The following is a 14,667-nucleotide window of genomic DNA, read 5'->3' as shown; positions in this document are numbered from 1 at the left end:
CTTAAAGCTTTATAAACCTTGTGTGTGTTACAGGATTATTCTGCTGGAAACACACTAAATTGATAGAAAAGTGTTTTACATTGGAAGAGATAATTGCAGAGCAGGGAAGAGCGCGCATTTTTGAGACCTTGTCAATCACCATGACAGAACTGCCAGATTTTTTTTTCTTTTTACAGACGAACACCCTCTTTGAACTGATTGTAATTATTTCAGTGTTTCAGAGATTCTTTGCAATAGGCTGCCATACTGAATATTTAAGGATGCTTGACAGTTGTCTGAGTACCAGCCACCAGTGACCCTGTTACCCTGTCGTGCTTAACACGGATAATAAATCTTTCAGCTCAAGTACAGAGTGCATGCAGATATCAAGTGATGCAGATTTTTTTCCCCCCTCAATGAAATAAAGATACTCACAAACACACACTATATCAGCCATCCATATTTAATAAAATTATGTTGCCATATGGAAGCACTTTATAAAAAGTGGTGACTTTTTTTTTCCTTACTTTTTTTCAATTTACCATTCAAGCAAAACAAAGTGGTTTTGTAAAGCATGCAGTTAATTTATCCCTCATCATGGAATTTGGCTGTGAAGAAATTGGTATTTTTTTAACTGCTCTCCGGATCAAAAGATCATGGGAAGACTAAAACACAATACTTATACACACTTATTTATGAAATATCAGTCGATTTTTAACTCCTTTCACACAAATAGTGTTTGTACAGTGAAAGAATGTGTGAGAAGAGCTGGATTATATAAATAAGTTACCTGACACAGAGGAGTAATCAAAGAAAACTAGCACAAAATCATCTTTGTGACGGCTAAAGTTCACCCTTTGTGTTGAAGACAGGGGGATTCCCCAACAGTGCTCTCAACTTCAAACATTTATTGACTCAGTCAGTACACCTGTCTGAAGTTCAGCCCCAGCTTTCATCTGAGCAAATCCTTCACACTGCTGATTTCACTCACAGATGTCAGAGGGCTGAGCTGAAGGTGCCAATTGCACTGAGAAGCACAGTGAGACCTCTAGCAATCATTAGATAAAGGGCGACAAAAGACAGAATAAAACTTGACATAAAATCCTGGAAGAGCCTCCTGCATTTCCTTTCGTGCCCCGGCGATCTGTCGAGTTCTACATCTGAAGAATCATCATACTTCAGGTAGATATCATGAACATATGCACTCATGCCAGCTGTGAACTTACCAGGCTCCAAAGTAGGAATGTGCACGATTTACAACCACATCAGAATAAATGAATGCATCAAGATAAAAGACAACAGTAACAGTGCATGTGTTTTTCTAACAGCGAATAACTGTGTTAAGCATATTAAACAACGTCATATGTTGTCTGCAATGGAGCCCAAGAGCCAAAAAAAAGTTAGTTTAACTGGGTGACATGTTAACCAGACGTCAGTTTGCGTGATGATATAAATATGAAGCCAGGATCAGTCCTTTTTCTCATTAATCTGCGTGATTGATGCCGCTTTGTTGTGCCATCACCCTGTGGACTCCATTGACTACAGGTTTTTATGAATATGTCACATCCTGCACAAGTATATGGCAAGCTGCATCTCCATGAACTGCTTCCACCGACGATGCATCACCTAATCATCTTATCACTCCCCAAAAGACTAAAAATGGGGCAAAAGAGTAGGTATGTTTGGGATATTTTATATCCTATTTATTTACGTGGATGCAAACTTTTTATAAGCTGAAATGGAAGCTAAAGCTTGTTTTATAATAATCAGATAAGTGATAAGTCTATCACACATATGGGAAGTTGAAATGATCGTGAAATAATAATAAGAATTATATAAATATTATCTGGCAGACAATCAGTGTTGTAGAGGGTGATAGCTGGCTCACAGAGCCAGCCTTCCTAATCAGTTTCTTCAGTCTGTTGTTGTTCCCAGCTCTGATCCTGCTCCCACACAGACCACAGCAAAGTACACTGTGCTCGCCACAACTGAATGACAGATATTTGTTTACCTGTGTATTCCATTTATCTATCAGACAAGCTGCTGAGAGTAGTGACTGTCATTCAGACCCGAGTCTGTCTGGTGATCAGTTCTGGGCTTCAGCAGGCAGATTTTTGTAAACTAATGACGATCATTGTTGTCTCAATATGTGTCTTTGGTCAAGCTCTGTAGCAGAGAATGCTGGAAGTTCTCATCACACGACTCGGGGATCAAAAATTCCAGCAGCAGGTCACAGATGCAATAAAGCAGATGCCTGCAGAAAAACACAGATGTAGGAAAAAGAGATCAGGAAACTGACATTCTTAGATTGATGATATAATAGTATAAATATGAAAGGTAAGAGGAGTTTGCAGTTCTATCTGAAACATTAACATTGTGGTTGTACTGTTTAGTGATAATCAGAGACCAGCACTGATACAGTTTCTGTTTCTTGTTTGCTTAGTGGTTTTGGTTGCTGACTCACTTGTTTATCTGGTGGTCCTGCAAAGACTCCAGCATAGTCTCCAAACTCAGTCTGTACTTCTCATTACCCAGCATGTCAGTGATGAGCTCTGCTCAGACACAAACAGTGAAACATACTGTCAGAAGCTTGAGAATCAGGGCAGCATTTAACAGCAGTAATCTGATTTGAACAGCTGTTATTCACCTGGGAGCAGCTGCATCAGGCAGTCCAAACATTGCTCCTTTGTTTTCTCCTTTTGTGCAGCACTTCGCTCAGGCTGTGGTTGAGCAGGCAGAGTGCCACCGGGCCATACAGCTTCCTGCAGCACTTGTAGGTAAATCACCCAGCAAGGAGCACTGGTAAGGTGGGCGACACCTACATCCAACCATCTGATACAGAAACCAGTTCAATACTTTAGTGAGTGCGTCCATGTTCAGGACATGTGCCAGTGTGTCAAACAGACAGAAGGGGAATTAAATGCAAGCTCATGAAAAAGCGTGCTTTAACCAATTAAAGGAGAATGCAAAGCATGAACCTTAAGCCAGAAGTGAGGTCCCAGAGGCAGATATCAAGCCTTTATGACTATTTAATGATAGCATAACATTAGGGGTCGGAAAAGCCCATTTTCCACACACCATGTGGTAAAGTGGGTCCAGCAGTTATTTAGTTTAGCAAGTAAAGCACAAAAACCCATAACATTTATGTGTGTGTGTTAAAAAACTCCTGAAAGACAATCAGAGAGAAGATCGTGCACCATTAAAATCCAACTAACCACCACTAACCTGTCAATGTGCTCTCTAGATCTGGCTGAATGAAGGAAAAATAAATGACTGTAAATATGTCACCTGCTCACGAAATAGACCCCATAGCCAACTGTTGATGCCTTGCTGTGATTTATTGTAATGAATAAAAAATTTTCCTGCAATGTAAATAACAGAATGACAGTACAAAGACTGCGAACAACCAAAAGGACATCACACAAACTATGGCAGAGAGTAGACAAACACCAGAAAAGTCCTCTAGCAGAGTCACCTGAGGTATAAGTTTTATCAAGTCTAAGTTTCGTGTTCCAGGTAGAGAGAGTGTCAGTCTCCTGATCCCTAACTGGGAGCTGGTTCCACAGGAGAAGAGCCTGACAGTCGAAGGCTCAGCCTCCCATTCTACTTTAAGAAACTCTACCCATACAATATGATGATCATTCAGGACTTTCTATTCAAAGAGAAGAATTTTGAATTAAGTTGTGGTTTTAACAGGCAGCAAATCAAGAGAAGCTGATATGTTAGCACTCTCACTGTGGGCTTTGAACTGAAGGTTTTTCAGGGAGATTTTACCTGTTTACAGTAACCCACTCTAGAAGTAACAATCTCAAAGTCATTTTTCTGTCTCACTCTCACAGGATGTTTCTAAATTTGACAATATTGCTCAGATGAAGTGAAACAGTCCTAGAGATTTGTTTAATGTGTGAGTTGAGTGACATATCCTGTTCAGAAATGGCTCCAAGATTCGTCACAGTGTTACTTGAGGCCAAGGTAATGCAGTCAAGGTTAAGTATTTGATTATACGCCATGTATCTGATATTTTAGAGAGAAATAACACAATCGTTTCAGTTTTGTCTGGGTTTAGAAGTAGAAAATGACAGGGCATCCGGTACTTTAAGACTTGCCTGTAGTTTTACTAATTGCTATGAGTCATCTGGCTTATTATCACAGGGCGTCCAAAGGTAGCAGAAGTTATTCGCCCACGTATGTCAAAGTTACAGTCTCAATGTTATTCTTTATTTTTTCTCAGTGTCTTCTTGAGGGACAGTATGTGTATATATGTACGTGATATTAAATGAATGTTTAAGTGCAGGTTATTGTGCAGACTCGGCACAGAGCATCAAAGAGTTGATTTGTAGTGTGTCACATCAGTGTGGTGGCAGCTGTCCTGGCAGCCATTTTTGGAATTCCATAAGATACTATGATTCATATCAGTATGTCACACATAAACACATTGTATTGAATGACACAAAAACACAATCTTATGAGAATTATAAGATTCTGCTAACATTCTGTCCACATTTGATAACCTGCTTAGTGATGTGAAATCATCATCAATGTGTGTGGGCAAAACAGAAGCAACTTTGGATTTCTAACTACAAATCAATTCTCTCTTGTTTCTTTTTGTCTTTATCCCACTCTATAAGTTGGATGTAACAGTGAGACCAATTTCACAACCCAATAGAAACAGATCCAGGTACATTTACTGCAATATTCAAACTGAATACAGGCTGCTGGCCATTGACATGTAGTATCCTTTTGACTTGAAGTCACCTGGAACTGTAGCTGTGCTGTAAACAAATAATGAAGCACAGTTTGACCAGAATAAGAACTAGAATCTTTAACACACTAAGATAATAAAATACACAAGCTATTTGGCTGGTAACTGGCAATAAGCCAGAGGACTAATGGCCCAGAAGGCCCAAATGAAACTAGTAATGTCCAGACATCTAGCCTATATTACTTAATATTCATTAACCTATTTAAAAAGCACTTTTGCTCTGTTTCAGGTAAAGTGTAAATCTGCACCTCTGACTTGTGTGATTACATTTTCTCTTTGTCTTTTTCTGCTGCAGCAGCCAAAGTCTGATTTATTAATGACAAACCAGTGGTAGAAGCATCATAACATCAAGAAAACTGGACAGTTAAAGGATTTTTCTTTTTACATAAAAAAGAAAAAAAAAGTTTGATAATCTGAAATGTTTAAGTGTGACAAACATACAAATAAATAGGAAAATACCTTTTCACACCATTGTCATATAAAAGACTTACTTCCTTCATTCTGTTCATTGAGCCCATTGTGGACCACTAAAATTTTGTATACTATGTAGTATATACCTTATTTACTTTATTTATTAAATTTTGGGTTTGTTTTGTTTTTTTGCACTACATTAGACAACATCAAAATAGTGTTGACATTTTTGTTATTTGTGTTTTGTAATCTTTATAGAAACCTAGAAAAAAACACCTCTTAATCTTTGGTATATGGCGAGGCGCTGTGGACATCCAAGTTTGTGATTGTGTAGATTTTTCAAATCAATACCATGGTTGCATCTACTGAAAATCTCTGTGAAGCTTAAATCTCAGTGACCTTGACTTCAAGGTCAGAGGTCAACTTTTCTAAAACTCAGAGGAGTTTCACATTTATAACACAGGTATGTCTACTAGGAGGCTGAAGGGTAGCACTATATATTTATAAACAATCAAAAACAACAATTTATTTCCAATTTGTATGGAATTTATTTCTGTAAACATGGTGTTTTAGGTCGGATTAAAGGACTGATGTGATGGTAAGGTGTGCGCTGCTCTGCTTTGAATATTGGTAGGCTTCTTTTTTTTTAAATTTTCACAAGAATTGCTACTTCCCCTAGAGTTTTGGCCACCCCAGCAATCAGAAGATTCCCTATGAGCAAGCATTTAGCGACAGTGGGAAGGAAAAACTCCCTTTAAAAAGGAAGAAACCTTCGACAGAACCAGGCTCAGGAAGGGACAGTCATCTGCCGCGACTGGTTGGGGTGGGGGGGAGTGAAAATTTAAAAAAAAAAAAGGCAAAGTGATAATTATTGGAGCAGCTTAATTAATATTTCCAGTGTAATTTGCTGTTAATATCCTTTTCCAACCCCAGTTTGTGTTTTTATCACTTTTGTCCAGGGTGGAAGATGCCATGCTGGAGATTGACTCTGTATGGTTTTTCAATGTTGATACTTGGGAACCTGTTGGAGAGGCCAGGGTTGAAAAAAGGATGCCGGAGAACCTGAGAGGGTGTTATCCGCTCGTGTGCATCCAAGGCCAACATCTCTTTAATTAGGCTGACAAATAAGCGTTGGCCATCTTCTGGTCCTCGTCTAAACATCATTATTTGTTCGAGGTCATCCAGACGTGTCAGTTTTATGTATCTTGTCTCCAAAGATTCATATCCTGTCTCGTATTTAAATTGTTGGGTGGTCTTAAATGTCCAGCGCTGTTGGTTGTAGTTGTAGTTGTCTTTTGTGAAATAGTCTTCAGTGTACACGCCAGGATCGAGAACATGATCTGGTGGCTGACCCTGAGTCTCTATGATGAATTTCAAAACATCATAATATTTTTTTCCAGGGTAGAGTGGCACCCCTGTAACAAGCTCAACAGCCACCAGCCCCAGAGACCACATGTCACATGCTTCGTTATAAGGAAGGCCAAGCATAACCTCAGGTGCACTATAACCAACTGTCCCCACACGGTCACCAGGCATCACTGCAGACGCAGGACATGCGAGGCCAAAGTCTATAAGTCTGACTTTGACTGGAGACTCATAGCGATTTACAACCATGATGTTTCCAGGTTTGAGGTCAGCGTGCACTATTCCCAAAGAACCCAGGTGGGACAGAGCATTTGTGAGTTGACCTAAAATTGGCCTGACTTCGCTTATGGGGAGTCGCCGGTTATTCGGGTCCCGTATGTAGTCCCACAGGCATTGGTCTAGGAGTTCAAATTTCAGGCAAACCCGCTCTCTGTCAAGGAAAAAGCCGTTCCATTGAACAATGTTGGCGGCATCTGGATCCAACCTTCGCAGCTGCTCCAGGATGAAAATTTCCTTTTTTGCCTGTTGCAGAATATCCGTGCGGTTCTTGTTCACCTTAATAGCCACAGCTTGGTTGGTTTTGGTATCACGGCATTTGGCTACAATACCAAAGCCCCCTTCTCCGAGGAAAGCCTCTACCTTGTAGTGGTTTCCCAAAATGCTCCCTTCAACTATTTCAAGCTCATCTGAGCTGAAGGATGGGCTGGCTGACGTGTGGACGAATACTTGCAGAGAAAATTCAACCGAGTTTTGAAAACTGCAGTTGATTTTCTCTGATCTCTTGCATTTCAAGTTTGAAGGGTGCTGAAAGACCACAGGGTTTTGTGGTCTTTCAGCACTCATGTCAATGCAAGGGGAACTCTTAGGGTTGAAAAAGGGATGCCGGAGAACCTCCGACGGTGTTATGCGCTGGGTTGCATCCAAGGCCAACATCTGTTTAATTAAGCTTACAAACAAACGTTGGCCATTTTCAGGTCCTCTTCTAAACATCATTACTTGTTCGAGGTCATCGAGACGCGTCAGTTTTATGTATCTTGTCTCCAGGGACTCATATCCTTTCTCGTACTGAAATTGTTGGTCAGTCTTAAATGTCCAGCGCTGTTGGTTGTTGTTGTCTTCATTGAAATAGTCTTCAGTGTACACGCCAGAGTCTAGAACATGATCTGGTGGCTGACCCTGAGTGTCTATGATGAATTTCAAGACATCATAGTCTTCATTTCCAGGGTAGAGTGGCACCCCTGTACCAAGCTCCACAGCTACCAGCCCCAGAGACCACATGTCACTTGCTTCATTGTAAGGAAGGCCAAGCATAACTTCAGGTGCACTATAACCAACCGTCCCCACACGGTCACCAGGCATCACTGCAGACGCAGGACATGCAAGGCCAAAGTCTATAAGTTTGACTTTGATGGGAGACTCATGGCGGTTTACAACCATGATGTTTCCAGGTTTGAGGTCAGCGTGCACTATTTCCAAAGAACCCAGGTGGGACAGAGCATTTGTGAGCTGACCTAAAATTGGCCTTACTTCACTAATGGGGAGACCCTGGTTTTTCCGGTCCCGTATGTAGTCCCACAGGCATTGATCAAGGAGTTCGAACTTTAAGCAAACCTGCTCTCCGTCGTGGAAAAAGCCGTTCCATTTAACAATGTTGGCGGCATCTGGATCCAACCTTCTCAGCTGCTCCAAGATGAAAATTTCCAGTTTTGCCTGTTGCAGAATATCAGGGTCGCTCTTGTTGACTTTAATAGCCACAGCTCGGTTGGTCATGGTATCACGACATTTGGCTACAATACCAAAGCCCCCTTCTCCAAGGAAAGCCTCTACCTTGTAGTGGTTTCCCAAAATGCTCCCTTTAACTATTCCAAGCTCATTTGAGCAGAAGGATGGGTTAGCTGACATGGTGAAATGTGTCGGCTTGGTCAGTGAATTGCTAAGTAACGCGAAATTCTCTCAAAACTCTCCAAAAGGGTTTGCTTACTGTCAGGTCAAGGTCCGTTGAGCAGCAAAGTTTAACAGAGCAAAGCTCCTATTTAAGGGTTTTTTCTGTCAGCAAGATGATGACATCACAAGGGATCAAAGGCATTCTACTTTGGATCAAAGGCATTCTATTTTTCATCAATGGCATTCTATTTTTTCAGTTGAAACACTGAAAAAAAATAGTGTTTCAACAGGGCAGGCTGGCGCCCTGTGGGAGGCAGAGGTGATAGGGTAAGGATGCAGAGGATAAGAAAAGATCTTATCTGTCAGCTCATCAGCGAGCAGCCGCAGAATCACAGGTGCAGCTTGGCAGGGGATGGAGAGTGAAGACAAAATCAACAATGACTTATGGCATAAGTCATTGTTGATTTTGTCTTCACTCCTGATTTACTTACACTGTAAGTAAATCAGGAACAACAGTTCACAAACAGCTGCAGATGCGGAGGAACTCTTACCTCTCGATGAAAGTCCCGAAGAGCAGTCTGATGGCCTTCTGGATGTTCTCAGTGCACAGCCAACTCCACTGATCCTTCATCAGCAGACACAAGATGTTCAAAGCGACATCTGCCACAGCTGTGTCTGCAGAACGCACACAAACACACACACACACACACACACACACACACACAAACCCCCATTAATTATACATTTATTTGAGCACAAGGAATGGAATCTTCACAAATGAATTAAAAAAATATTTGACTACTTGTAAAGGCAGAACACACCATTAGTGGTAGTGGGCAAAAACATGGAGTTACCTTTGTGTTGTTAATAAACAATCAACCAAAAAATGTTTTTAATCAGAAATATCTATTAATAGATGCTGAGGTCAAGATTTTTCACTGCAAGTCAAAAAAAAACATTCTTACTAAATGTGGATTCAAAAAGTCTCCAAAATGTGTTTGTGCCCTATTGCTGCAAATCGTCTACTGCTCAGCTACAGCCACCACAGACATTGGGTTTTGCTGCACCCATGTGGTAAAACTGTGTCAGTGCATCTTGCCAATGTGGATAAATCTACTTCAGACAAACTCAACCTGTGCCGTGAGTTTTCCCTGAAGTCTTCTTCACATCTTGCTCACACCTCTGCTTGTTCTCTTTCCCATTCAGTCCACATAACAGTGTTTCCTGCTCACCAACAAAATTCTCGAGGTGGGACAGTGACATGCCATTGAGGACCTAGAAAATCAGAATAAGCAAATGATTTCTGAAGAAAATGTCAACGCTCTCCTACATTAGTCTGAAACACGTTTGCGTTGATAGTTCATGAAGAATAATGACTTACAGTGCTGCCTTCACTGAAGCAGTATGTCACTTTAGGATGTAGATCAGGAATGTTGGGTATATTGAAGGCTGGAGAGATTTTGCTTGGGAAAAGCCTCCTGAAGCACAGAACACAAGACAGGAAACCTCAGGTTACAAAAATAAGTGAATTAAATCCAACATAAAAGAAGCTGAGAATTAACTCACTGAATTGATAATAAGGAAGCAAAGTAGATTTGAATGTGTGTGAAGATTGGTATCAGGCAGATAGAGCTCTTACCTGTATTTTCTGTTGTCCATTGTTCTTCCATCAGGATCTCCATCAATGTCCTCTGTTGGGCTGAGGGGTTCTGGATGTGGGAAAGCTGTCTTCAAAGTGTCCAAAGCATTTTCCATCATCTTTCAATCAATCAAATATATGTGAGATAATTAAATTCAAGTTGTAGAAAAAAGAAAGAAAAAGCATCCAGTTTTTGTCTCATTCTGAACATGATTAGCTTCTTGAGTATTTATTCTTCTCTATTTTGTGCGTTCTTGAGTATTACAATGTGGAATTTTTTTACACATTTTCACAAAAGGTCCAACTCCATGCTCAAGAACAAGGCATAAAACTTACTTAACTCTTGCAGGGGAGTAATGGAGTAAATTTCACAAAATGCAACTACTTATTAGTTTAATTTTCTGTTAGCTTGTTCCTACCTTATCAATTCTTGACTTGGCAAAAGGTTTTCTTCCAAAATACGTACAGACACCTGAATTGAGAGCTAGGAACTCCTGCATGTCTTCGTTGTTGGCTATCTCAGGAATGCTGCTTAATTGCTAGAAAACAATAAAAATTATACCACAAGAACAAAAAAAACCAAAAAACCCAAACGTCAGAATCCTGCAAATGCAAAAGTTATAATCCCAATGCTTACTTTTAGGAAGGCATCCAGCTGGCTTTTACGCACTTCAACCTTCTCACCGTCTGGACTGCTGAATGAGAGATCAGGGAAAATCCTCTTTGGGCCCTTGACATCTGAAATGCAATAAATAAATAAACGTGGCATCTCTTCTTGGACTACTAGGGTTTGGTGATGTCTTAAAGCAGAGGACGATGTCTTACTCTTGATTAATTTCTTCATTTCGGGCTTCTCCTCTAATCGTGTCTGCAAGTTGAGGAACTCGCTGTATCTGCGATTGACAGCGTGACAGGCCGCATGCTGTGGAGTGGCGCTGCCATCACTGGTCGCTGTCTGAAACTGTTAAACAGAAAGAGGGGTGCAGTATGCAATCATCAATAATCCAATTTGATAAGACAGCTTCATTGTACCAGGCTGTGGCATGACTGTACCTTTACAGTGTAAAGAATATAGGGATGTGTGCCGGTGCCACGCTGCTCTTTTGCGGTGACGGTGCCACCAATTCTGACATTCTGGATGTTCACAGGTGCCACTGCATTGCTGGGGGAATCCAAGCTATAAGAGGGTAAACAAAGCTTTCTTCTAGGGCAACCTGGAGATTTCTCTTCAGCTATGCCTGCAGGCCACTGGGAGTCCACTGGCACCACCACCTTCTGTCCTAGATTTCTCAGAGGACCGAAGCATCCATAGGCTTCATCATCTTTTGAAGTGAGCATGCTGCAGAAGTTGTTTGAAGGACCACACTCGCAAAAGCCTCCTTTCAGATCATCATCAGAGTCAGACTGAGTTAGCGAGTCCAGTGAAATTATTTTGGACTCTGACGAGTTGGAGTGGTGGACAGATGTGAGCGGACAGCAGTTCACTTTGTATGGTGTGAGCAGGCCTGGGCGGCAGCTTTGACATTTCCCAGCTGACGCCAAGCTAACCATGCTGCTCAGTGAGGACTCCGTCTCATGGATCGTGCTCTGGCTCTCATTCAGGTCATCAAGGTCAGAGGAGCTTTTGCTGGCGAGACCAGCTTGATCGGAAGAAGACAGTGACATGCAGGTGGCCCAGGACTCCTGGTCGATCTGACATTTGTATAGGGGATCTACTGGGAGGTCATCCACGTTGATTTCCTGGTGTGGTTCTCTGCATCTGGTAAGTATGTCTACAATGGTCTGGTTGAGCCAGTCAGGATCGGATATCCTGCTTATGAGCGGTAGCAGCACGTTGCAGGTAATAAGTTCTGTAACCATGTAACCTCCTGTCCTGGTTTCCATCTGTGGGTATGGAACCAGCACGTGTAGTACAAGGTGAACTAGAGCTCTGGAGTAGCTGAGCTCAGCAGCTTTGCTGCTCACAGCTGGATGAGGGGTGTCTACTTCACTGTAGAGCTGCCAGAGGCTCATGCTTCTCTTTTGTGTTGACTGTATCTGTCTTACTGTCATGTAGTTCTGCAGGTGACCCCCGTACACCTCCAACAACCGCTGAACCATGGCTTTTCTGTCCACTCGCCGGGCACGCTCCTTCAGTTCCATCACTGACTCCAGCATCGAATTACACACCGCACGCTCAAACTCGCCCTCCACCTCGGGCAGCAGAGTGCGATACCACGAGGACACAAAGTCACGCACTGCTTTGTGGACAGCGCTGTGGATCTCATGGTTCAATCTCCACTCGTGCTCAGGTGAATACTGAGGTGGGTTAATGTTGCCAAGAGGCAAGAAGTGCTCCAGGTGGAGAACGCTGTTGGCATCCAGCAGAGCCCGTGACCCAAGCCAACCTCCGAGAACTACCAGGAGACTGGTGAAGACGCAGAGGAGCCAAACATTAACAAGAAGGTGGAAGAGGACGAGCCACACCAGCAGAGCTCCGACCCCCAAAAGCTTCCCCTGCCCAAGAAAATCCAATAAAGACATTATGATCGGCAGTGGAGATTTGTCCTGTTGAAAAAAAAAATGCATATACTGTTAAATAACAAGCAATAAGAATATTATAGTAATGACTAAATTTCAGTATAACTGTTTAATGCAGGGGCGGGGGAACTCCAGGCCTTAAGGGCCAGTGTCCTGCAGGTTTTAGATGAGTCCTCGATCCAACACAGCTGATTTAAATGGCTAAATGACCTCCTCAACATGTCTTTAAATTCTCCAGAGGCTTGCCAATGAACTAATCATTTGATTCAGCTGTGTTGACCCAGGGTGAGATCTAAAACCTGAAGGACACCAGCATTTAAGGCCTGGAGTTCCCCATCCCTGGTTTAATGGCTTCAATTCTCACATTATAAAGCCAGCCAGCTACAACTCTCACTCAGATCTATGTTTACACAGTGTTTGTGTCTATGATGGGGCTTTTCCATATCACTTTATAGGCCTTCCATTAACAAATATATGCATTATAATGTAATCTATTTCCTTCAAGTTTTATTTTACAAATTTCCCCTTTTCATTTGAGATTTTTTTGTAAATTAAAATCTAAAAAGAGAAAAAAGAAAAGAACTAGGAAGCCTCCACAGAGATAAGCATCTAAATCCTCATAATTAAAACAGTAAGACCGGAATATGCAGGGAATTAGAACAATAATTTAGCATTTTGTTAAGGTGATGTTTTTCTTTGTGTTTTTATAGAAAATTAATAAAACACCACACCTGATATGACATAGGCAGAAGTTGTTTGCTGTAAATGGCCCACAAAAGTTGAAGGATGTGTGATTTAATTCAACTGACCATTATACATGTTAAAATTTAGATGGGTTGCAGTGCTGTACTGGATTCAAAACACTGACCGAACAAAATTACAGTTCCAGTAAAATCACTTCTACTGAGAGACTGTTTTATATTTACTGCCTTCATGAGAATAATAAAAAAATGATCAGATAATGTCCAAAGTCATTTGGAAGCAAAAGGTCCATATGACAGCTATAAACCTATTATGTTGTTTGTATGGAGTATAATGTTCTACTCCATTAACTGCCCCGTGACAATATAATTACGCTTGAATGCACCATCTGTTACAGTATCATGTCAGAGGACTTTCTTCCATGTCAACAGTAAATTGATATAAACTTTAATGGACAGCGAGTATTGCCTGTTGTTTGACTTTTTTCTGCTTTCTATATTTCGCATAACAGTCAAACCTCGAGAGAAATCCAGAGCGTGTTTACAAAAGTACTGTGGGCTAGCAGCAACTGAGGTCAGAGCAGAGGTCAGTGAGGCTCACCTATTATATGCAGCTAGCCCGTAGCCTACTGACAGTGGATTTCTATTAGTTTAGGCTATGAAGCAGAAAAACACACATTACCTGAAAGGTTAAAGGACCCTCTTTGGACAAATGCAGGTCGTGTTGAATGTCTTCCTGCTCCGGTCTTAATCCTCCAACAAAGATTATCTGGATAGACACACAGAGCCCATATGGACAGCTCTCTGGCTGCTGGTTGTCTACTTGAGACAGTTAAAGAGCAATACAGTCATCTATGTGCATCTGAAAACAAATGCTAGCAATAAGTATGCAGGTTTTAGAGAATAAAACTATGTGACCATAAATAAATGAACAGACACAAAACAGGCATACAAATGATACACATTTAAGCGCTAGTAGCTAAATCAGCATAAGTTAAATTCTGTTACTCCATTTTTACAGTTCTGCACATTTAAATATTTAAAATTTATTATCTCTACATTTCTTCTTGATTTAATTGTGTACTTCTGTGTTTTCACCAGTGTTTTCTGCAGAGTAATGAGAGTGACTTTACCACCAGTGCTTTTGATCTGTTTTACAAGTTGACCAAAAACTAACTAACTAACTATATATATATATAATGATATGGATACGGATACACATAAATGTAGGAATAAAGTGATCGGCAACCCATAACTGTAAGGTAAAGTTTTGAAGTCCTGATTCATATATTCTATATTGTTCTTATTGGTGTATATTAAAGCAATATAATAGTCATGGGAGACATTGCGGGGGTCATGCAGTAAACACTTTCTTTGTCTGAGCTCCTTAAAACATTATTTTTTCT

The 14,667-nt window shown here is 41.1% G+C and overlaps 2 protein-coding genes across 2 annotated transcripts; both read right to left on the bottom strand.

Moving 5' to 3' along the window:
• Positions 1 to 440: 440 nt before the first annotated feature.
• snx19a (sorting nexin 19a) lies at positions 441 to 14,062 on the bottom strand. The gene is made up of 12 exons (XM_087846816.1): positions 13,944 to 14,062; positions 11,094 to 12,587; positions 10,866 to 11,001; positions 10,678 to 10,778; positions 10,460 to 10,579; positions 10,041 to 10,159; positions 9,783 to 9,879; positions 9,535 to 9,676; positions 8,953 to 9,076; positions 2,627 to 2,811; positions 2,444 to 2,531; positions 441 to 2,233 (listed from the first exon to the last, which is right to left on the bottom strand). The coding sequence occupies exons 2-12, from the start codon at positions 12,561 to 12,563 to the stop codon at positions 2,122 to 2,124; spliced, it is 2,694 nt and encodes an 897-aa protein (XP_087702942.1). The 5' UTR covers positions 12,564 to 12,587; positions 13,944 to 14,062; the 3' UTR covers positions 441 to 2,121.
• Positions 5,452 to 8,548, bottom strand: LOC148100866 (uncharacterized). Its single transcript, XM_087846815.1, has one exon. The coding sequence runs from the start codon at positions 8,417 to 8,419 to the stop codon at positions 6,098 to 6,100; it is 2,322 nt and encodes a 773-aa protein (XP_087702941.1). The 5' UTR covers positions 8,420 to 8,548; the 3' UTR covers positions 5,452 to 6,097.
• Positions 14,063 to 14,667: the final 605 nt, after the last annotated feature.

This window comes from Neolamprologus brichardi, chromosome 10 (assembly GCF_056152115.1).
Source record: "Neolamprologus brichardi isolate AB-2024 chromosome 10, ASM5615211v1, whole genome shotgun sequence".
NCBI lineage: Eukaryota > Metazoa > Chordata > Actinopteri > Cichliformes > Cichlidae > Neolamprologus > Neolamprologus brichardi.
The sequence above is the reverse complement of the archived record's forward strand: the minus strand, read 5'-3'. Positions and strand labels throughout refer to the sequence as shown.

Coding starts and splice junctions, on each gene's coding strand:
- snx19a (XM_087846816.1), bottom strand. CDS start 12,563: ATGTCTTTATTGGATTTTCTTGGGCAGGGGAAGCTTTTGGGGGTCGGA. Junction 10,580..10,677: donor AGCTGGATGCCTTCCTAAAA/GTAAGCATTGGG, acceptor ATTGTTTTCTAG/CAATTAAGCAGCATTCCTGA. Junction 2,532..2,626: donor CCTGATGCAGCTGCTCCCAG/GTGAATAACAGC, acceptor GTGTCTGAGCAG/AGCTCATCACTGACATGCTG.
- LOC148100866 (XM_087846815.1), bottom strand. CDS start 8,419: ATGTCAGCTAACCCATCCTTCTGCTCAAATGAGCTTGGAATAGTTAAA.